We start from the raw sequence: 21,149 nt of genomic DNA on the forward strand, positions 1-21,149 counted from the left end.
TCCATTAAATACTACATAAACTGCGAGAACTACTCAAATTTATCTTGAAATTATTGGGTATGACATTTTTTATAGATGAAAAATGATCAGAACTGCATTATCTATTAGAAGGGGACCTGAATCCGGGCTGATTAGCATTCTAATTGATAGCACATTATTTTTCTGTGATTCCAAAGGCATATTTTAAGATTACTTTCTAGTATATTTAAAATCTGAAACTTCTTCGCTTCAGCTAACAGAGTATTCCACGGCCAACTACAATGCTCTCATTTGATGTTCATTGAAGATCTCCAACTTTATACAATATTGTATTTATGTTGCTTTATTATTTAATTTTTTTGATTGCTTGCAACCGTAAATGCTTAATAGATATTGAATCGTTGATGCTACAAACTTGTAACTAGACTACATTTAACTTAGAATCTGGTAAATATATTATAGGCCAAATACAAAAGAAATAACTAAATGAAGGACACATTTGATTTTAATGGATATTACGGCTCAAGTACATGGGATTCCGGTTCGGTGAGTCAACATCCTCGAAGACAAAGTCCTCCTCAGCGTTCCAACGCACACTCCGTTCTCGACTTACACTGCATTTTACAGGGTATCGTGCCATTTTTGTGGGTTGTCGGTTGGCGGTACGAGAAAAAAAGGTAAGGTTCAGAATATATAGACTTTGTCGCTGTGAACACATAAGAATTTGTGTGTGTTTTGATTGGTACTCTTTGTCAAGTATTCGATTACAAAACAAACAAAAAATAATCAATATCAAATGGAACAAAAAACAAAAGCGCATTCGATAAATGTTCAATAACGTTGATAGAACCTGTTCATCCCAGCCGCTGGCGGTGGCGGAGGAGGCGGTGCACCGCGTGGCGGAGTGCGACGGGCACTAAAAAAATAATTGTAAATTATAATTATAATAGGATTAGTAAATGTATCTATTAATGCTGATAGAATGAGTCTTACGCCGCTACAGCGTCAGCGTCCAGATGTGCCCCAGTACCATACATATCGCTCTCATCCAAATCAAATTCATCGGTACCAGTGCGTTGGCTATGAAAAAAGAATACAGGGTATCCAATTCAACAACTTTTCCTAATTAATAATCATTCTTTAAGGCCTTAAAATGGTAGCACTTGAAATGGTGTAGGTGATAATAATAAATATCTGGAATTTTTTTAAATATAGCTGGCTCGATTTGGTTTGATTTTGATGGGTCTTTCAAAATCAGATAAGGGGCTTCAAGGCACTTTGAGGCACTTTGGTTTGATGTGTGAAAGGAAGTAAGTTTCGAGCTGTCATCTCTAATTGAGTCTCTACGGGCTGGGTGCTAACTCACAGGCGCTGACTCCGCTTGTTGATAATGTCCTGCACGGCTCGGGCAGTCAATGAGACTTTGTTCCGCAAACGCATCGGCGTTCGGGGCATGGGCACCGCAGCGGGTATATCCGGATTGACGCTCAGAACGGGCGTGACCGGACGACGAATCAGCTCACTGCCAGATCTGTCCACATTGCTACCACGTCTTCAATGGAGAAACGAGTCACTCAAACACGGAACAAGGGGGCGTGGCACACTTACAGCTTTGGTTTAGCACGCAACTGATTGCGATTATCCGACTGCAGTCGGCGATTATCCGGCTGACGTTGTTGCTCGGGACTGGCGCTATTCTTGGAGCGCCAGCCACTATCCTGCTGTGTATCCTCAAAGTCAAACTCCTCAGTGCCCTGGCGGCGACTGGGCGACAGCAACAACAATAACAGAGTGGAATCAGATGGGGCGGGTAATCTGTGAGGGGCGGGTGGGCTGAGTCAGCTTAGGGTCAACTTACAGCGGTGGCTTGACCTTATTGCGGGACTGCCAAATGTTGATATTCTTTCTAGATTGACTGCTGTCGCGCTCATTGGAGTTGGCGCGACTGGGCGCACTGGATGAGCCCCAATTGTCATCGTCGCGTTGACTGCTCAGCATTTTCCCAATGTGATGAGTGAAAAAGCTGGTGAAGATGTGTGGCTTGCAACAATTGTTTCATCTATCTACTCACAGCTGCTGGCGACTTCGCACTGGCGTATTGATGGTCACCATTTCGCGTCCGCGGCTCAGCTCACGCTCTCGACTCCGCGGCTCACGCTCCCGATCACGATCTCGCATCCGCTCACGCTCCAGCTCACGCTGCTCCGACTCCTGACGTCTCAGTTGGTGCTGCGGCTGCTGCTGCTGCTGGGTTTGCCTAGAGGGCGTAGAGTCGTCATCGGCTATGTCCAGTGTCTCTTCGGTGGCAGTGCGACGTCTGTGTACAAGATTAATATTATTTTCCACTCTTTCTGTGCTGTTCAAACAATTAGCACATAAAACCAAGCGATTTATTTTATATATAACTCATAACTTATCCTACTCCATCACAAAATGCGAGAATTGATCTCTGCTCTCTACTTACAGTGGTGGTCTGGTTGCTCTTGCTCTTGCTGTGCTGCTGGTGCTGCGCTCCCGCTGCTGTTCCCGCTTCGCTGAGCTGGTCGTGCGCTGCTTCTGGCGTCCCCGACTATCTCCTCGTCGGCCCCGGTCGTCATCTCGGTCACTTCGATCGCTGCGCCGCTGCTTGTTCTTGCTGCGTGCTTGGGCCCGCTGCATGGCATTGAGGCGCGTCTGTATGGTGATCAGATTGAGGCCCACTGGCGTTCCAATTGCCCAGAGCAGTAGCGTCAGAAAGATGAAGAACCACAGACCATTGATGAAGTCAACCAGATTGCGGCACAGAAAAATGCGACTGGCATCGAAAGTATCGTAGAATGGACGACACTTGGTGGTCGTATCACCCAGCTGGGATTCCATGGTGGCGCGACTGCTCGTCAAATAGGCCTTCAGACTGTCAAGGTAAACATTATCTTTGTTTTTATCTTTACGCTTTAATTTCTTTCATTACGTTTTAGCTACAATAAACATAAGTCTTTCAGTTGAGTACTCAGACTGGTTCTCATCCACTTATAACTCAAAAGTCAATTTCTAAATGGCATCATTCAACCATTGTAATTACAATGCAGTCGAAATTATCTGTTGTACTTCAATTTCGAGTTGTTCTTCAGAAAAAAACAGAAATACAATCATGACACTTGGCAAACTTAATCAAACGATTACGACTTTCAATTATCTGATAAAACAAGAGCAACTATGTGTGTACAATGCCCCTGGTTGAGTTGAAGTTGTTTGCTCGATGTGTCGTTTGTTTATGTTTGCCAGATGCTGCTGCTGCTGTTGCTGTTGCTGCTCTGAAAAGAGCAACACTGCAAAACAACAATAAAACACACACACACACATACACACATACTGATATATAGACAAGAAGGACTCTGGTCAGCCGCAGGCGAAACGTAACGAGTGTTGATGCAAGGATGCGATTGCCCCATAGAAAATCACTCAGCTTTCAGTGCAATTAACCTCGGTAAATTGTTGCCTGTCTGCCCCTTCCATGTATGTGCGTGTGTGTGTGTGTGTGAGTGTTGCATGCACCATGTCGCATATAATTGGGTTAGTAGGCACATCCTCTACTCACCGCTCTGTGTAGACTCGCGTCAGATTGTGACAGATCTCGCCAGCCTTATTCTCCAGATAGCCCTGAATGCTCTTCAAATGATTGAGCGTCTGATTGACCTGCTTTGCCCAGGGATCTCTCTGCAGCTCCAACGCTGTCAGATGGTAGAGTATCTCATTCTGTAAATTCTCCAGCGGCTGCAAAATGGCTGCCTGCAATCGTTTCGATCGGCTGCCCAGCGTTGTCATGCGAGACGAAGTGGCCACATCCTGAATCTAATTGGGATTCGCGATGGATTGTTTGGATGAGGAAGAAGGCGGGGAAAAATGTGTATAACTTGTATAAGCAGTGTAATACTATTTCTGCTTCAGACACACTTTTAAAATCAAATAATTAAGACTATATATCTAATCAGTTATAACTGAAATATTTATTTATCAACAATTAATTTTAATTGATTGGTTTTATAAGTAACATTTTACGTAAAATTTGATATACATTTTTTCGATGACTCAACAAAATGTTGTTGATTTGTTGTTGTTTTATTAAACTAATGGGGTCAATTGCTTGCTCACCTGGAGTGCAACGCGTTGCATTTGGTCGATGAATGTAGCCAAATCCTTTTCGGGCGTGGGTGCGCCGACGCTATTACGGTATGTGGTTAAATTGAATGCGGATGTTTGCAGCATATTCTCCAAAATGTGCTGGATGGATTGTGTCAGCGAGAGCAGTGTGCGTTCCGATACGGAAATTGCATCGATGGCCGTTGAGACTTTTGGGAATTGTTTTAAATCGGCTATTTTTGTGGTATTAACGAACGCATCCAATTGAAAGACATTGTACGATGCTTGATTTTGTTCGCAACCCCTGAATTGCGTATACGCCATGTAAGTGTGTTTTTGGGTGAAATTTGATAACATTGTGCACAGTGTTGTAAAGTGGCAAAGAAATTTCAAAAGATTTTCAGTTTACTGCATGCAAACTTTGTCAGCTTGCAATATTCGTTCGGGTGCTACTTTTGGACGAAAACCAGACACACCAACACACACACACACACACACACACAGCCAGCCAGAGAGACAGTTATGTGGCAAGAATTGGTGCACTCGAGTGGCTGTGGTGGGGGGTGGTGTGTGCGGTCGGTCATGCATATTCTGCATCGGTCGCATTCATCCGCACTTGGATCTGTGCAGATAATTGGAATTGGGCTTAAAATTTTGTGGCTACAAGTTGTGGGTGTTACTATGTATGTGGTGTGTGCAGTGGCATTTCTGCGTAAAATTAAGTGGCATGCGGCATCTAGCAAAATTTCTCTAGGCTTTCAAAACTTTGCGGCTTAGTTGACCGTACGTACGAGTGCTACTAAAGTATCTAAATATCTGTGTAGTCCGGCAGACTGTGCGCTGTTGGAATAATAAGTTTTTAGCACAGTGACGAACATTTGATTGCTGGCCAAATCTACTACTTGCGTCCGAGGAGTTCGCCAATTGCAAACTTGTGATAGTGCTCTCGGCTGTAGGGATTTAGGCTCGAGCAACTTTTTGGTAATCAAGTGAACGGGCGAGAATCAATAGACACGTTTCTGGGTGGCAGGCAATGTGGCAAGTTGGCAAAGGGCTGTGTTGAACTATTAACTAACTTAGTTTTGATTAGCTTCATGTAACTTAAAGATGCAATCTCCACATCATAGAAATATGCAAAACATTTCTAAATTAGTAAAATAATAAAAAAAATAAATAAAACATATAGCTTATACAAAAAGTCTTCTAAAAGTAAAATAAATAATAATATATACATATAAAAACTTGATTTAGAAGTTATTCCAAGCCACTTAAAATTAGTTTTATTAGTTTAATCACATCGGAGGAGCTCTTTTTACAATCACTGTGAGTTTTCAGTTAATCAAGAGCAGTCAATCAATAAATTTGATCCTGCAACTAAGCCACCTCTGCAGAGCACACAACTTGCCACAACTAAAGATAAAGATTGACTATATGGAGAACAAAAAAAAAACACGCACAAAAATTGACAGCTGATTAAAGATGGCCAACAAAACAGGTAGATTGAGTGCTTGTTCGATGGGTTTGAGGGCTATCAAAATTACAGGCACGTACAGTATCAAAGTAATTGGATAGCAAAATTCGTTACTTGTTGGACTTGAGTAGGTTATACTTGTAGGTGCTAATTGGGTTATCTGTCTCTCTCTCTCTCTCTCTCTCATGCTGGGAAGTCTAAGTTAACGCATATATATATATTAGTGGGCAACAGGTAAGAAGTTGCTTTTGCGTTTAACTCACCTGAGCGCTGTGCCCAGACTGACATTGACCACAGAACGATTGACGCCAGCGGGACGCATTAGTTCACCAATGATGCCAGTTTGGGGCTCCTGGGCATAGACATAGCCCGGCTTATCGAATAGCTTACCCAGCATCTCATAATTATTGTCGTTTAGGGAGCGACAGAGGAAGACTTCAGTGTTGCCGCCAACGGCCAGCGAGGTAACACCATAGAAGGTCAAACATATGCTGCCCAGGCAAATGATCATTACTGCAATGAGAAAGACCACGCCCGATTTCACATTTGATTCGCACAGGAAACAGCAGTAGGACATCATCATGAAGAGTAAGACCCAAACGATCAGCATGGCTGCTATCCAACCGATACTCCAATATGTGTTCGCCCACTCCTTGAGCTCATTGTAAGCCGGCTCCAAGGCTGGCCACATTCGCTGCAGTCGCTCGAGCAAAGCATTTATTGTCGATGTGAGCATCTGAGCATTTGCCGTTGTCCTGTGCCTGATGCTGGCCAACTGTTCCAACGTATCTGTGCGGACAAGTTTGGCAATTCAATTAGTGTATTCAATTGTGTTGCCCAAGTGACAGTAATTAATATTGTGCTGAATCTGCACAAGTTAGGCCACCCCCCAAAGAGTCGCCCCTAATCCAAACCGTGTTCTCATGGGCAAAACATGTTTACCACTACTCTGAGCTGACATGTGCTATTGATTGAATTGTACATTTAAAGTGAGACCATAATTGAGTTTTGGGTTTTATGCATTTTGTTCAACAAAATCGTTTTATCTGTGCAGAAATGTAAATGTAATTAACTAAGAAGCTTTAATAGCAACAAAGTCAACTAAGACAAAACAGTTTCAGAAAGAAAAAAGAAAATTTTTGATAATATATAAACGGAAAAATCAGTTGAAAAATAAGTTCCAAGTGGATAGATTGAGATCAAACCTCCTGATATCTACAGAAATAAGAAATATTTAGCTTGCAGCTAGACATAAAACTGGTATAATTAAAATAAAACTTGTTTAAAAATATTATTTTTGGCTTAAAATAAACAAAAAATCAATTAACGCCTTGATCACCGGACTCAAATAGTTTTGCCCTTCATATGTTGAGTCTCTAACGAACATGATTCCAAATATTTGGGGTGGGTATTATAATATTGTCTTAAAGTTTGTACTGCATTGAAGGATACTTCCTCGACCCTTTAAAGCATATATATTTCTGATTAGCATCACTGGCAGCAGAGTCGATATAACAATTTCCATCTGTCCTATCTATGTATATGAATACAAGGTCCTAGGCGTTATAACCTATCTAAATGAAACTTGTAATATATTCATTTATTTGAAAATTTGTTTAAAATGTACAATATAATAATATTTCGAACTCCGGGCCCCAAATTGGAACGTTTGCAGAAGGACTCCGGTCGGCAAGGGTATATTATCTTCGACGTGTCTAAGATGGCCGAGTTTTAATACAACTTTACTGGTCATGAAGTGTGACATCATATAGTCTAAGTCGTTATTAAACAATTTTGTTTGTTGCTAGCTAAACATGCATATATGATACTCTCGAAAAGTTAGCAAACAACTTGCCTGAGAAATTTGTATAAAAGGCGCTGCCATTCTGGAGTGGAGCATCAGTTAATTTTCACACTGCATTCCACAACTATACACTAATCAAAATGTTTAAAATCGTAAGTCTTTTGGTGCGAACTGAATAATCAAGGACGGTGGCTACTAATAAATTATTCACAGTTGATGATCTGCGCGCTTATCGGCCTGGCCGTCGCCATGCCAGCTGTATCTCCAGGTGATGATGCCCACGCTGAAGTCCTTAGCCGCACGGATGATGTCCGCGCTGATGGTTTTAATTCAGAATTAAAGACCAGCAATGGCATTGAACAAACTGCTAGTGGTGATGAGCACGGCACCATCCACGGCAGCTTCAGCTGGACCTCGCCCGAGGGTCTGCCGGTCAATCTCAATTATGTGGCCGATGAGAACGGTTATCAGCCACAGAGTGACGTTCTGCCCACATCTCCCCCAATCCCAGAAGCAATTGCGCGCGCTCTTGAGTGGATTGCTGCCCATCCCTCAACCAACGAAGAACAACATTAAATGTCTTTTGATTGTGCCAGGACTCGAATCTTGAAATCAACAAGATAATAATAGTTTTAAGGATTATCGCGCAATGCTTTTGGCAAATAAAAGAATACTTTTTGTCTTAGCAATCATTATGTTTAACAATTGGACATCTATGGACCAACTAAGTTGGATTGTTTAGTTATGAAAAGTTAATATTTCACATGCTCACAGCCAGTCGTGAAACACAGCCAGTTCCTTTAACGATGGCTACACACAAGCAACAATTTCATGAGCCAAATCGTATCCACTTGAAATTGTCTATCTATTTTTTTTGTTTATTTTCACGTGCAGTACAATTTATTATATTATTTTGTGAGCTATGATTGCGGGATGGGAGAGAACTTACAGTTGCGTTCGTATGCCGTGTCGTGTTTAACTTGTTGCGGGAAATTGCTGAAAATGGAACGTGAGACGCCAACTTCCGATGTTAGATTTTTGACAGTGGCACCAAATTCAATTTCGCCCAAGTAACGCATGCGAAAGATGCTCTGGTCCTCTTGCAGCTGACAAATTGTACACAAAACGAAAATCGGATACAGACAGACGCGGATGAGGCAGACATACAGAATTATAGCAAAACAAAATCGTCTAAACTATAATTGACCAACTCACCGTTTTGAGGGCGTCGACAACGCCGTTCTCCTCGAAGCTGCGTATACGCAATGTGTCGCATAGCGGACGATCCCTGTACGTGCATTGGCGCTGCAACACGGACAACTGTATCTGCAGCTCCTCCATGCGGGCGGCGGCCTCCTGCGACAACTTGAGGGCGCGTCCAACGGTCTCCTGGAGCATGAGGACACGATAGATGAGCTCCGCGTTCGCTGCAACAAAATCCAATGAAAATATTATTGTAGCACATATTTATTTGTGGGGCAACAGTGTGGGTAGTTGGGATACGAGTCCTCTTCTAAATTACACATTGTGTGTGAATGTAATGCAGTTGTCCTCTTGGCATTTGCTCTTCGCTTGTGTCAACTTGTCACCGGATGTGGATGCCGACTGCCAGCCTGCCAGCCTGACAACTGAAACTGAGACTGAGAGTCAGGCTTCGCATTTCGGAACATCTTCTCTAGTTTTTATTTGCCCGTTTGCATCCCCATAATGAAATTGGGCGCATACAATCGTTTCTTCCGCAGCGCACTTCAAAATACATTTTGTTGTCATATGATACAATATTATATTTTTGCTCAACTTAAAACTGGTGCACATTTATAGATAGATACAATAAAAATGTGTATGTCAAGTCTAGAGTAACGCGTGGTGCAGGAAACTTAAATGAAATTTGTAAATTATTTATTGAAAATCAGTGGCAGTAAAGCTAAAACTCATGTCTCCTATTTTAAATGCAGTACTTTTATCGCTTATAGAAATCAAAAAAAACTTAAGTTTATTTATGCCATTTAATATCAACTTGCATACTTTATGATTTAACATTTTTGCAGTCTTTGAATTAAAGTTTGGCGATAAAATAAATCACCTTTTGGGTCTGTTCGATTATTCACACAGAGCCCAGTATTACCTAGTTAGGGTTGTCCTTGAAATAAACACAAGACGAATAGAATAGGGATTTGGGTCAAGTCCGAGTTTTAATGCATTGAGGCAGACAATCGCAGTGGAGCACTTAACCAAAAAGACTCACCCAGGCTAAGTGTCGTCAATGAATCATATGCGAGCTCGAGGCCAGTGTGTGCAGATATTTCCGCTTGAATTGGCTCGCCAAGGAGAATATCCACGTCTGTTGGGAATAGAAAAGAAATATACAGTAAATTAAGTTCACATGCGAGGAGAACCATTGCTGATAGGCTGGGAAGAGCAAAGGGACAGCTGAGTAGAGTCGAGCAGAGAAAGCCACTGCAATAACTCACAATGCAATGCATAAAGTTTTAGCATAATACTACAAGAATCGAAAACTATAAAATGTGCGCCATAAAGTTGGCAGTTGGCAAAGTTTTTCTTATTTTTTTAGTTTTTCGTTGCCACCCACTGACCTTCCAAGTCTTTGACGACCCTTTCAACGGAAACATGAAAGCCATTATCCAGTTTGTGTTTGATTTGTAGATGCGTATCCTTAAGAAAGACCTCCACATCGTGCACGGCTGACTTGACCATCTCCGGCGTCATCTCAATGCCCGCCGAGAGGCGACTATTCGCATAAAATATGCTAAAGTCGCTCAGCCTGCAAAGTGCCAACAAATTGATGCTGAAAACTTGCAAAAAGTTACAACTTGCCAACTGTATAAGCAACTTACGTGAGCAATATAAAGACAATCCAGAGTGTGACCAGACCGGCACTTTTCCGACATCGCAAATTATCCTCCAGCGACTCGTCCCGGATGTTAACAGATGCATTGCGTATGAGATCCACCTCGTCCTGGGTGGCGCGACGACCACAGCACCACGCACACGTGGCAATCAACGGAACCAGAGCCAATATGGCAAATATGCTCATCAGCGCAATGAAACCCGATTCGATTTTAATGGCCTACACAATAATATAGTATAAAAGATAACCCATTAATAGTTTTCTAATGTATCGAGAACATTAATTGTCCACTTACATTGGCGGCAAAGTCGATAAGGCTGACATTATTGTGTAGTACATCGCGTATGGAATCTAACAAAATGTTTGTGATTTGAATATTTTGGAATATTCTACTTTTACTTTAAGTAAAGTTAATATAATCATAATAAAATATATATTAACCGTTTGGTATATCAGGCAAGGTTTTAGAAGTGGTTAGATTAGATAATTTTATTTTTATTCTTTAAAAAGTGAAGTTTTAAAAAAGTTGCAAAGCACTTAGAAATTCGGAGACGTTATTTAATAAAAATTTTAAGATGAGATCCAATTCTAGAATTCTATTAATATTAAATAATTTTTGTATATATTTGAGAAACTGCAACTGAATTAATTTTGAATCAAAATGTAAAATCTCAGTCCGTCGATTGGTCAACTTGTTGGGGATCCTCTCGCTCATTGATATGCTGGATGATGACCACATTGAGTAGATTCGTTTCCGCCAAGGGGCGTTGATCGGTCTCAATGAGTTCGTTTCGTGGAAATGCAGTCATGAGCAGAAAGTTTTCACTGGCATATTGGGGCCTCGCCATTCGCACAAATCTATAAAGATCTCCCACATTATGGGTGGTATTAAACTGAGCGGAAATGCGGCTGCCATCTGCGAGACGAAACTGTATTGTTGTCATTCCAGTTTGTCTGTTAAGCTGGAGTGAATCAATTGCACTCTGCTCCTGCTCCTGTTGCTGCTGCTCCTGTTGCTGTTCCGTCGGTGACAACGCACCGTCAGCCGTTACCAAACTGGACGGAGGACTGGACAAGGCACGACCAAAGCCCATGAATTGCTTGCGCGATAGTTCGCGATAAGAGGTATTCGTGTGATCCCGTACAGTCAGCTCCATCCGCTGACCGAGCTCCAGCATCTCATTTGGAAAATCACCGCGCATAACACGACGTAAAAATCGATCATTTTCTGGTATCTCATAGAGTCGCAATGGGCCCTCGCCCAGTGTGAATCCCTCGCTCCACAAATGCAAAATCACCACACTCTGCTCACTCTCATTCTCATCTTGGTCGGAGGAGTCCGAGCCCGAGGCGCGTGGCGGCAACGGAATAATTGGATGAGCGCTGCCCAAACTTACTCCATGTCCCCAAGCCCTCAAGCTGCGATCACTGTCCGCTGTGGTCAGCGCTGGTGTTGAGTCTTCAATGTGCACCCGCTTCAACTGTTGATGTTGTTGGCGCACGGAACTTTCGGAGACATCGCCGAGATAAGCCTCTCGGGGTGTCGCCCTAGTGAGCGTCTGACGACTTAAAAGGCTCTGCAGAGAATTAAGGTCTGGTACATTTCTGCCTCGCTCTTTGGACCTGTCCGCCTCATATTTGAGGCCGGCCTGTTCCAGAGCCCAATTGTTGGTAGCGAGATAATGGCGTGCTACCGCCTCTTGTTCGCCATATTTCTTCATAAAGCTGGCCAGCTTTTGCTCATCGGACATCTGACATCGGCTTCTTCTCGATCCTCGCTCAACTTATCAATTTTTTTCTTATTGTAAAAATATTTTTGTTAACTCATATTCAAAGAGTTTCCTAAATCAGCTGAAGTCGTAGCCGACTTTGCTCTAAGTTGGCAATGCCTGAAATTGTCATTTTTTTAAACTTTTTTGATTTGCTAAGAAAGCGGCAATAAGGCAAATTCGTGTAAGACACGAGTCTTAATGTGTGCACAAAATGTACGCCAACTGAATTTAGTATCCTAGTTTCATCCAATGTCGACCAGCGTGCGGCATTCACAATGCATTCACAAAAGGTCGCGATTCGACAATGGAAATCATTCACCATCTTTGAGAAGAAAGTGGAGATTGAAGGCTATTATTTGGGAACTCATTCTGATCTTTGTAGTCTCTTTAACTATCGACAGTCTAGGTTCTTTGTATAATTTATTGTGATGTGATTAATCTATGAAATTTAGCAAAGATGTAGCTTTTTTTGTGCTTTTCTACTAACCGGTTTATTCTATTGATATGCTGATACTTAACTGACTTTAACTTTTAAAGTTCAATCTATAATTCACAAGTGTAAACGCTTAAGTGTTTGTCAAATTGTCTAATTATCTTGCACACATTTCAAAGGACTCGTCATAGCTGTTAAACATTTTGTAAATGATATGAAAATGTCGACCCTGCCACATTCCCACAGTTAATGCCTTGGCTGTTTGGCAGTCAGACAAAACCAGACACCAAGCCACAGACACACACACACAAAGTCACTTAAAAACACACACGCATACACACACATAAATATTTATGCACATATATACACATCCTGACCCTTCTCCTTCTCATTCTCATGCAACTTACCAAGCGGCAATTCTTCGGGCGTGATAAGCGATAAAAATTCACTAACGTAGGTGAATATAAATGGTCCTGGCGCAATGTCCATGCCTGGTATGCTGTATGTAAAAAATGTGGATGTCGTTGTTGTTGTCGCTGCTGTTGTTGTCGGTGATATTGTTGTTGCTGTGGCACTAGACATTGCTGCGGCCGTTGCTGTTGTTGCTGTTGACGAGAATATAATTGTTGTTGCGCCTGGCGTTGGCAGTGTTAGATTACGTATACGTAGGTCCATCTTTGTGGCCAGTCGCTTCCTCTTGTGAGTGTGGCTGTGGGTGTGTGTATGTGTGTAGCTGAAATGAATAAATGGGATACGAGGACAATGAATGCCTGTGGAAACACACCAAGAATACATATGGAGTATGGTGTGTGAGCAGGGATATTGTAAAATATTTTCGGAATTTTATGTTCCAATTATGTATTCATATTTATAAGAGCACACATAGATTACATGAAACATACATATATAAATTAATAATTATTGCCTTGGCTCGTGCCACATTTTCACATAATTTTCCTGGAAATTAATTTACAGCATAAGTTGCTTATGCATTTTAATAGACTTGCGGCGGGACAACGAATGTCTTGTTGTATTTTTATGCAACTTTTATTTAAATATTTAGGTAAGGCTTTAAGAGTTATTTGGGTAAATGAATAAAGAAGGAATATTTATTAAAAGTATTTACCATGGAAATATTCTAAGAATTCAAAAACTGTAGTAAGTACATTAATTTAATATAGAATATATTTTATACAATTGCTGGCAAGCAAAGCCCTCTATAAATATGTATACAAAAATGTATCTAGATGATTATTTCATTTGCAATTGTCCACCCTGACCATGTTCGTATTGCATTCAACTTTTAAACTATTCTATTGTTTCACTGCTATTTCAAGGTGTTGCCCCAAATTGGTAACAGTTTTGTTTTACTCGTGTTGTCCATGAATATAAGTGACGCCTTGAATTGAATTTTGCACACTCGTTAATTCTATTAAATTCATTTTTCATTTATTTGCAACTGTTGTCGCTGTTGTCGCTGGTGTCGCTGGTGTCGTCTTCTGTTTTGTGTCTCTTTTTATCTGTTTGCTTCGCTGTCAACAGTTGAGAATTCCATTTCACCTCGTGGGTAATGACTTTCACTACCTGCAACATATTGTTGCAAAGATATATGTATATATATATATATATTTTCATTCCTTTTTCGTCATTGGTCTGCTGTTGCTATTTAAGTTGCTGTTGCTGTTGCTGTTGAGTGCGGCAACCCCAGTCGCTTGGGAAGCCCCTCAAGCAATCGGCAACTCTTTAGTTCGGTTTCCTTGACAATATATATATGGTGCTGGCTAATTGTTCTGCTCTGGGACTTGCACTCGGTTCAGAATTAGAACAAACCAATACGAGCGAAACTTAAATAGTCTTGGGCTCAAAAGTGGGCCATTAAAATGTGATACTCTATGGCAAAGCATTTGCTACCTCCACAAAATCCTCTCTCTCTCTATCTCTATCTCTCTCTGTATCTATATCTCTGTCTCTGTCGGTATCTGTGCGATTATGTGAGCTCAATGGACACAAGTCAAGGCGCCTCGAATTGCTTGCCAAGCTCTTTTGAAGGCAACTCGATACGCAACTTCTACGAACATGTTGTTATTGTTGTTGCTTCTGTAGTCACTGTTGCTGTTGTGTATTGTTAGCTGCATATTAGTAAAAGCCGTTTTATGACAATTACTGGTTCTTTAGCATAAGATGGGCAAAGTTCACAACACGGCTTAGATCTGGGAATATAACTTCAAATGTCACAAGCCATTGGCTAAGTTCCATGTGATGTGATGTATATGCATTCATAAAATATACAATTAGTTACACAAATACATACAAATATGTAATTTATGCTCTCATAAATGCAACTAATTTGCACATAAATAAAATGCACAAATAAATGCAACTAATGTGCACATTAATAATAATTTAATTATTAATTGTGTAACTGTTTTATTATTTATTACTATTTTAATATGTTTACATTTATACCATTGTAGCTTTCAATACGAGGAGAGTGCCATGGCATTGTTATCAAACTTGCAACTTTGTTCATTAAGATGGTTAGCTTAGAACCTTTCAAAATAATAAAAAAAAAAATGGGCTGACAAAACATTATGACATTTTAATTCCGATTCATTTCATCTATCTTAAGTCATATATTTGCATAAAAATCTAAAGATAATGAAAACGTCGCGTATGCTTAATATAAAATGTACCAACATATAAGTTATAACCGGTTTTTGCTGTTAAATGCATTCATTAAGCTCCAAATGTCAATATACCAGTGGAGTCGTTAATTTCGATGTTAATCATGTTTAACGCTCCAATTCTTGCCAATGCGCAAAAATCTACTAATTAATAAATTCTCTATGCTAAATAAACTTACCTCGTTTGCTGTTTGAATTGATTGACTTAGTTTGTTCTCACTCTCACTCTCACTTTCCCTCTTCCTCTGACTGTCTCTGTCTTTCTTTATCCCACTTTATGTTTGCGTCTCTTTCACTGGTTATTTGCGTAATTGGAGGGCCTGTTAAATGCTGACTGGCATTCCCCAAGCGATTTTCGAATTAAAACTCATTAATATGCAAATTTTCAGCAATTTGTTTTGACGATTTATTTAGTCGCACGTTTAGTTTATAACATAAAGCAAATGAAATAACTGCAACGACAACACTTATTTACTGACATATTCAGAATATATTCGTTGTTTGCTTTTCAAAATTGCATTTTTCTGCTGGCCTGCCATTTTTATTGATTTCATGAACGCTGAGCACGAGTAAAATGTGTAATTTGTTTTAGATACACCAATTCAGCGACCATTATCAGTTGATGCATCCATTCGCACTTCCCAGGAACTGCTGCAGTATCCTGGGACAATAATACACGCATTATCCGTGTAAATGATTTATTTTCAATTTATTTGTTGAGCTGCAAATAAAAGCTCGACACGTTTTACAAATTCAAGCGCCCACAGAAGACTGAACGGAACAAAGTGCTCGAAGCCCAAATAATCGACAAAGAAAACTTAGAAATTCTCTTTAGTTTATTTTGTGGCAACAGGCGACTAAAAATCGGTTAAAACGTATGGTATGATTGCCTATAAACAGTGGTGAATTCTATTCTACCATTTTTGCCTTTGTACGCACAGCACGTGTTGGTTACAGCAATATTGGCGGGAAGGTTTAGAGATGGAAAAGAAAAGGGTGAAACATTATTTCAGATAGATCACTTGGCAATATTATATATATTTGTATGCAGAAGATTGATTTCATTGGAGTGACTGTTCAATAACTTTTCTGAAATCAAGCAGAATCGTTATATATAACTTCTTGAGGTGCTAGCAAAAATATTAATAAATAATAAACGAAGTTAATATATGTCATAAGTCATATCTTGTTAGCTCAGTTATAGAAACATTGCGTATACTTTATATATAGTATAATCTCCCGTTACATTAACTCAATAATTGCCGCTTTATTGCTCCACTTTAAGCTACTGAATATTATACAATGAGTATAAGAAAGCTGTCATTGTTTTTTTATTTTACTTTCTTATTTGGCTTGGTCTTTGCATAAAACACTCGAAGATTTTGTATTTAAAGTGGCATCAGCGACAAGCCAGACAAACTTTTTGCCCGACCGTTGACTGTAGTGCTTGTGGGGGGTCTGTCGTTGGCAGGCAGAGTGGGTGGGTGGGTGGGTGGTTGGTTGCTTGGGCGTGTTTCTTTTTCACCGAGTGGTGCTTCTAACATATTGTCACATTGCCTGCCAGCGTGTGTCGACCTCGACGACAACGTTGTCGTTTTCATTGCGCCTCAGCGTATGCACTGCTTTACATGGCTAAAATTCAATTTTCCTTTGATTTATGCATTTTACGCTTCGGATTTGCACAGCAGCTATTGCTATTCACCATCCAACATGCTTTTCTACATTTAAAACTAACAAGAAGGAATATTATATACCCTTGTTAACCTGTCGACATCTGAATAGCGTTATAAATTTAACAAAATGGCCAATTGTTCTTATGAAAACTTTATGATATAGTAATTCGATGTTGTCCAAATTGTTGGTTGGGATATCTTGGAACTCATCGTTTTCCAAATTCGAAAGAGATCATCAGACGGACATGGCTTTATTGACTCGGCTCATTGTGCTGATAACTACTTTATGGAGCCGGAGATCTCGTCAATGAACTACAAACTTCAACACAAAATTAAAATATCCTCTGAAAGGGTATACAAATGCTAAAATTGAATCAAACGAAACTTGACAATATCAGCAAATGGAGTTGCCATTGACAGTCGCAGCTGTTACGTGAACTTTCTTAAATTACGAACATGAATAAATATATCTATTCAAGAATAAATATATACAATCCACAATAGACAGAAATAAAGCACATCTATTTTAAAGAGCATACCTTTCTCATTTGATATGTTGCCGTTCGCATATTAGTTATTACAGCATATTTCTAGCTAGTTTACGTAGCCTTTGCTGGAAATTTAAGCCAGCAATTAGACTAATTATATGGACATCGTGGCATACTGCTCCCCGAGCGCAAAGTGTGAAATCCCACAAGAATGCTCTTGTGGACGCACCCATTTTAACTCTGGCTATAAAACCACAGGTCGCACAACCGTAACAGCTTAGTTGGGGCAGCAACGTTAGTGTTTGTGTTGCATTATACGGAAACATGGCCGCAACAGCGGTGCCAGATGAAAAGCCGCGCAGCCTGCTGCCGGGACCGGAGCTGTTGACACTGCCAGGACTCGACTATCAACGTGCTAGCATCACATCGGCGGCGTTAAGTGATGTGCCCAGTGATGTGATTATCAAATCCCGGATCAGATACGGCAGTCGTCTGTCCGCTTGCAAGGGTCTGCTGCTGGAGTACTCGAAGAGCACTACCATCCATGGCATTCGCTACATATTCGAGGTGCATCGACCCATCTATGAGAAGTGCGTGTGTTGCCCTTTGTAATGGGCTTCGATTTGTTACCGCTTCTCAAATTGTGTCGTCCTTAGATTGTATTGGCTGGTACTGATCTGCACATCGGTTTACTTTGCTGTGTCCCTGATTTGGGCCACCTATCTAAAGTGGCAGGACTCGCCAGTTATACTGGGCTTTGATGAGACGCTGGTGCCGGTGCACATGATACCATTTCCCACCATAACAATTTGCCCGGAAATCAAAATGGAACGCAATATTTTCGACTATGCGAATGTCTCGGAAAGCATATGGCGGGACTTTAAGGAAAATAATGAAATATCCAGCATCGATGAGGAAGAGTTGAGTATTGCCGGGGCACTAGAATTATGTGAAGTTATGTAACAGGCAAAAGGAAGTATCTCTTGATGAGACTAAACAGTCAAGTCGATTTAGTCCGGCTGGTTAGCTATCGGTCTAAATGAATTGTAGAGTAACAGAAAAATTTGCACAGATCACATTTATTTTAGTTTTTCGATAACTTTCACCTTTAATTGATATATAATATGTAGAGCATTCTAATTATCAGTTTTTTTCTCACAGTTTAGAGCGCTTGGCCGCCACGATGCATATCTGTGACACTGATGTGGCAGCCAAATTTGCGCCGTTGATATCTAAGCTGAGGAGTTCCCTAACGCAGGACGTGACTGAAACACTGGTGGATTTGAGTATATCGAAGAATGCGACGGGTCCGTTTTGCAAATGGAATGGTCGCTTTTACTTCTGCAACAAGTTGTTTGACTTTGTGGCCACGGACGAGGGAATTTGCTATCAGTTCAATGGACTGCGTCCCAAGGACATTTATCGCGATGAGCGCTTTATCAGCTACGTGGATCCAGATGTTGTTGATTTTCAAAACTTCTTTGATACGGATTTGCCCAGACTCAATAACATTACCGGCAATTGGTCATTGGGCTCGGGCTTTGTGGATCAGGGTCAGAATTCGTATCCGCAACGCACTGTGGTCTCCTCGGTGCGCAACGGTTTCTTTGCCTTTCTGCAGGGACTGGAGCACAATTACGACTACGACTGTCGCAGCTTTAAGCAGGGCTACAAAGTGAGTAATAAATTTGAGGTGTTCTTTATTTTGTTTTGGGTGTGTGTTTATTGTATTGTTGCTGCAGGTGTTTCTCAACTCTCCGGAGAGTGTGCCGCTCACCTCGGGCAATTATATACTGGTGCCCCATGGCCATGAAGTCATGGTTAGCGTGCTGCCCAACTATGTCGTGTCCACGGATAATTTACACGAAATTAGCGCTGAAAAGTGAGCACATCAGAGACACACTCATACCAAATATTATACATGGTTGCACTATTCGAATAAGTTAATGGCACCACTTCCATTAAAAACTATCATTATTCATTTTTATAGGTTCATTTTTTTTTAAATTCATGACACTCACAAGTTTTATTGCATTTATAGTATTTGCAATATTTATAACATTCATAAAACTCACAACCCTTAAAATATTTACTAAATTTTCGATATTTAATAATTGATTTCAATTGGTCCTAACATTTACTTACTTTTAGATTATAAAATTTGAAAGTATGCATTTGATTTATAGCAATTATAAACATTGAAAAAATTCGCCAACATTATTCCACAGACGTCAGTGTTACTTCGATGATGAGCGTGCTCTGACCTTCTTCCGCAGCTATTCGCAGAGTAATTGCCAGACCGAGTGTCTCGCCAACTTTACCATGTCGAAATGTGGCTGCGTCAAGTTCTGGATGCCCAGTGAGTGAGATTATTGATAACTGAAATAATCTTATATTGCCAATAATTCAATTCCATGTTTGCCAATGCAGAGCCACTGGATGTGCCGGTGTGTGGTCTGGCCGATATTTCCTGCTATACGGCCGCACAGGATGAGCTATATACACTGCTGCAGAATCAGACAATACAGCAGAGCATCGATGTGAATGCCAAGGTCATGTGCAATTGTATGCCCGCCTGCACCTCGCTGGAGTACAACTTTGAGATCTCGCGCGCCTTCTACAATGTGGAGAAGACAATAAAAGCCTTCCGGGAGGTCTACGAGCACACTGAGTAAGCAGTTGCTTTCTCTTTCTATTGACAATAGACAGATTCTATATATGTATATTCTTTTGCAGTGCCATTGGCTCTCGTCTAACCGTGTACTTCAAGGAGCATCAGTTTACTGCCATCAAGCGTACGATTCTCTTTGGCGTATCCACATTGATATCCAATTGTGGCGGCATCTTTGGCTTGTTCATGGGCATCTCCAGTTTGAGCTTCATTGAGCTGGTCTATTTCTTCTCGATGCGCATCTGTGGCAGTTGCAGTCAGCGACGCAAGCGGAAGGCAATGCGTCAATTATTGCCACCGGATCAAAAGGAACCGGACGAAGTGACCCTTGAGCCGTAAGGCTTTGCCAATCACACTTTGCCACTTATCGATGTTCATATATGTATGCACAAGAATGCAATTTTATGAGGAATTTTGAATAACAAAATGCAGTCACATTTCCGAAAACAAGAATTCAAATCATTAAAAAATAACTGCAAAAGTATAATAATTCGAAGATAACTTTTCAACTATTTCGAGATAAAATGTTAAAGATACAAATTCGAATGACTAACTCATGTTTAGAGGAAAACAATTGCTGTCTGTGAAAATGCCTTATGGATACCAAATATTTAAGAAATCAATATGTACTTATTGGAACTGCCAACTGGCAGAACAGGCATACAGTTTTATGGGTCAGGCAGAGGCAGAGGCAGAGGCAGAGGCAGAGGCAGAGGCAGAGGCAGAGGCAGAGGCAGAGGCTGTGGCTGTGGCAAAGGCTAACCAGACATATACCGAGCATTACATACGTAAATATTTGTTTTATTAAAATTCCAGTGACAATGTGGAAATATTAAATAGTTGACAGACATTGAAATTGCCGCGAGCAGGCAGAAATAATGCAATTGTGTAATAAAACTGAAGTTGTTAGGATGGAAATTTACAGGAAGCGCACAAACACCACCAAAATGAGCAGCAAAACTAACAAACCTCAGGCGAGACCAGAACCAAAACCGAACCATCAGGGAAGTGAAATTAAAGCCGCACTAATGAGCAGATACAAAGCCGAAAGAGTGCATAAATGTGGCGACAACACAGGTCCAACGCCGACATTTCGTGGGCGTGGCAGCCGCAGGCAAGCTGGCTGCAGACCCACAGTGGCCAACAGCGGGCAAAGTGATTTCGGCCAAAGTTATATGGAGGGCTT

General features: G+C 40.8%; 4 protein-coding genes across 5 annotated transcripts; 2 read left to right on the top strand and 2 right to left on the bottom strand.

Moving 5' to 3' along the window:
• Positions 1 to 306: 306 nt before the first annotated feature.
• On the bottom strand, positions 307 to 15,848 carry LOC6559855 (prominin-2). 2 transcript variants are annotated; one of them, XM_032734851.2, is made up of 19 exons: positions 15,311 to 15,848; positions 12,855 to 13,180; positions 10,538 to 10,593; positions 10,229 to 10,461; positions 9,968 to 10,155; positions 9,619 to 9,714; positions 8,589 to 8,800; positions 8,323 to 8,479; positions 5,833 to 6,358; positions 4,111 to 4,402; positions 3,557 to 3,810; positions 2,444 to 2,872; positions 2,051 to 2,296; positions 1,838 to 1,966; positions 1,588 to 1,743; positions 1,346 to 1,531; positions 973 to 1,059; positions 830 to 895; positions 307 to 593 (listed from the first exon to the last, which is right to left on the bottom strand). In XM_032734851.2, the coding sequence occupies exons 2-19, from the start codon at positions 13,120 to 13,122 to the stop codon at positions 485 to 487; spliced, it is 3,690 nt and encodes a 1,229-aa protein (XP_032590742.1). In that variant the 5' UTR covers positions 13,123 to 13,180; positions 15,311 to 15,848; the 3' UTR covers positions 307 to 484. The 2 variants fall into 2 exon arrangements, with proteins under 2 accessions (XP_032590742.1, XP_001985778.2); XM_001985742.3 differs by lacking the exons at positions 1,346 to 1,531; positions 1,588 to 1,743; positions 1,838 to 1,966 and having other exon boundaries at positions 15,311 to 15,846.
• On the top strand, positions 7,552 to 7,964 carry LOC6560492 (larval cuticle protein 2). Its single transcript, XM_032734852.1, has one exon. The coding sequence runs from the start codon at positions 7,590 to 7,592 to the stop codon at positions 7,947 to 7,949; it is 360 nt and encodes a 119-aa protein (XP_032590743.1). The 5' UTR covers positions 7,552 to 7,589; the 3' UTR covers positions 7,950 to 7,964.
• LOC6560394 (UBX domain-containing protein 2B) lies at positions 10,819 to 12,081 on the bottom strand. Its single transcript, XM_001985744.2, has one exon. The coding sequence runs from the start codon at positions 11,991 to 11,993 to the stop codon at positions 10,914 to 10,916; it is 1,080 nt and encodes a 359-aa protein (XP_001985780.1). The 5' UTR covers positions 11,994 to 12,081; the 3' UTR covers positions 10,819 to 10,913.
• Positions 15,849 to 17,603: 1,755 nt separating the features above from the next.
• On the top strand, positions 17,604 to 20,454 carry LOC6559672 (pickpocket protein 28). The gene is made up of 7 exons (XM_001985746.2): positions 17,604 to 17,882; positions 17,949 to 18,212; positions 18,454 to 18,967; positions 19,035 to 19,174; positions 19,521 to 19,651; positions 19,723 to 19,963; positions 20,029 to 20,454. The coding sequence occupies exons 1-7, from the start codon at positions 17,617 to 17,619 to the stop codon at positions 20,300 to 20,302; spliced, it is 1,830 nt and encodes a 609-aa protein (XP_001985782.1). The 5' UTR covers positions 17,604 to 17,616; the 3' UTR covers positions 20,303 to 20,454.
• Positions 20,455 to 21,149: the final 695 nt, after the last annotated feature.

Source organism: Drosophila grimshawi, unplaced genomic scaffold (assembly GCF_018153295.1).
Source record: "Drosophila grimshawi isolate 15287-2541.00 unplaced genomic scaffold, ASM1815329v1 contig_1367, whole genome shotgun sequence".
Taxonomy (NCBI): Eukaryota; Metazoa; Arthropoda; class Insecta; order Diptera; family Drosophilidae; genus Drosophila; species Drosophila grimshawi.

Excerpts from the sequence above, each read along its gene's own strand:
- LOC6560492 (XM_032734852.1), top strand. The coding sequence starts at position 7,590 with ATGATCTGCGCGCTTATCGGCCTGGCCGTCGCCATGCCAGCTGTATCT.
- LOC6560394 (XM_001985744.2), bottom strand. The coding sequence starts at position 11,993 with ATGTCCGATGAGCAAAAGCTGGCCAGCTTTATGAAGAAATATGGCGAA.
- LOC6559855 (XM_032734851.2), bottom strand. The coding sequence starts at position 13,122 with ATGGACCTACGTATACGTAATCTAACACTGCCAACGCCAGGCGCAACA. Across the intron at positions 10,594-12,854 it reads GCCCGAAGAATTGCCGCTTG|ATTCCATACGCGATGTACTA; the intron begins GTAAGTTGCATG and ends ACATTTTGTTAG. Across the intron at positions 10,462-10,537 it reads TTATCGACTTTGCCGCCAAT|GCCATTAAAATCGAATCGGG; the intron begins GTAAGTGGACAA and ends ATTATTGTGTAG.
- LOC6559672 (XM_001985746.2), top strand. The coding sequence starts at position 17,617 with ATGGCCGCAACAGCGGTGCCAGATGAAAAGCCGCGCAGCCTGCTGCCG. Across the intron at positions 19,175-19,520 it reads CACGAAATTAGCGCTGAAAA|ACGTCAGTGTTACTTCGATG; the intron begins GTGAGCACATCA and ends ATTATTCCACAG. Across the intron at positions 19,964-20,028 it reads GAGGTCTACGAGCACACTGA|TGCCATTGGCTCTCGTCTAA; the intron begins GTAAGCAGTTGC and ends ATTCTTTTGCAG.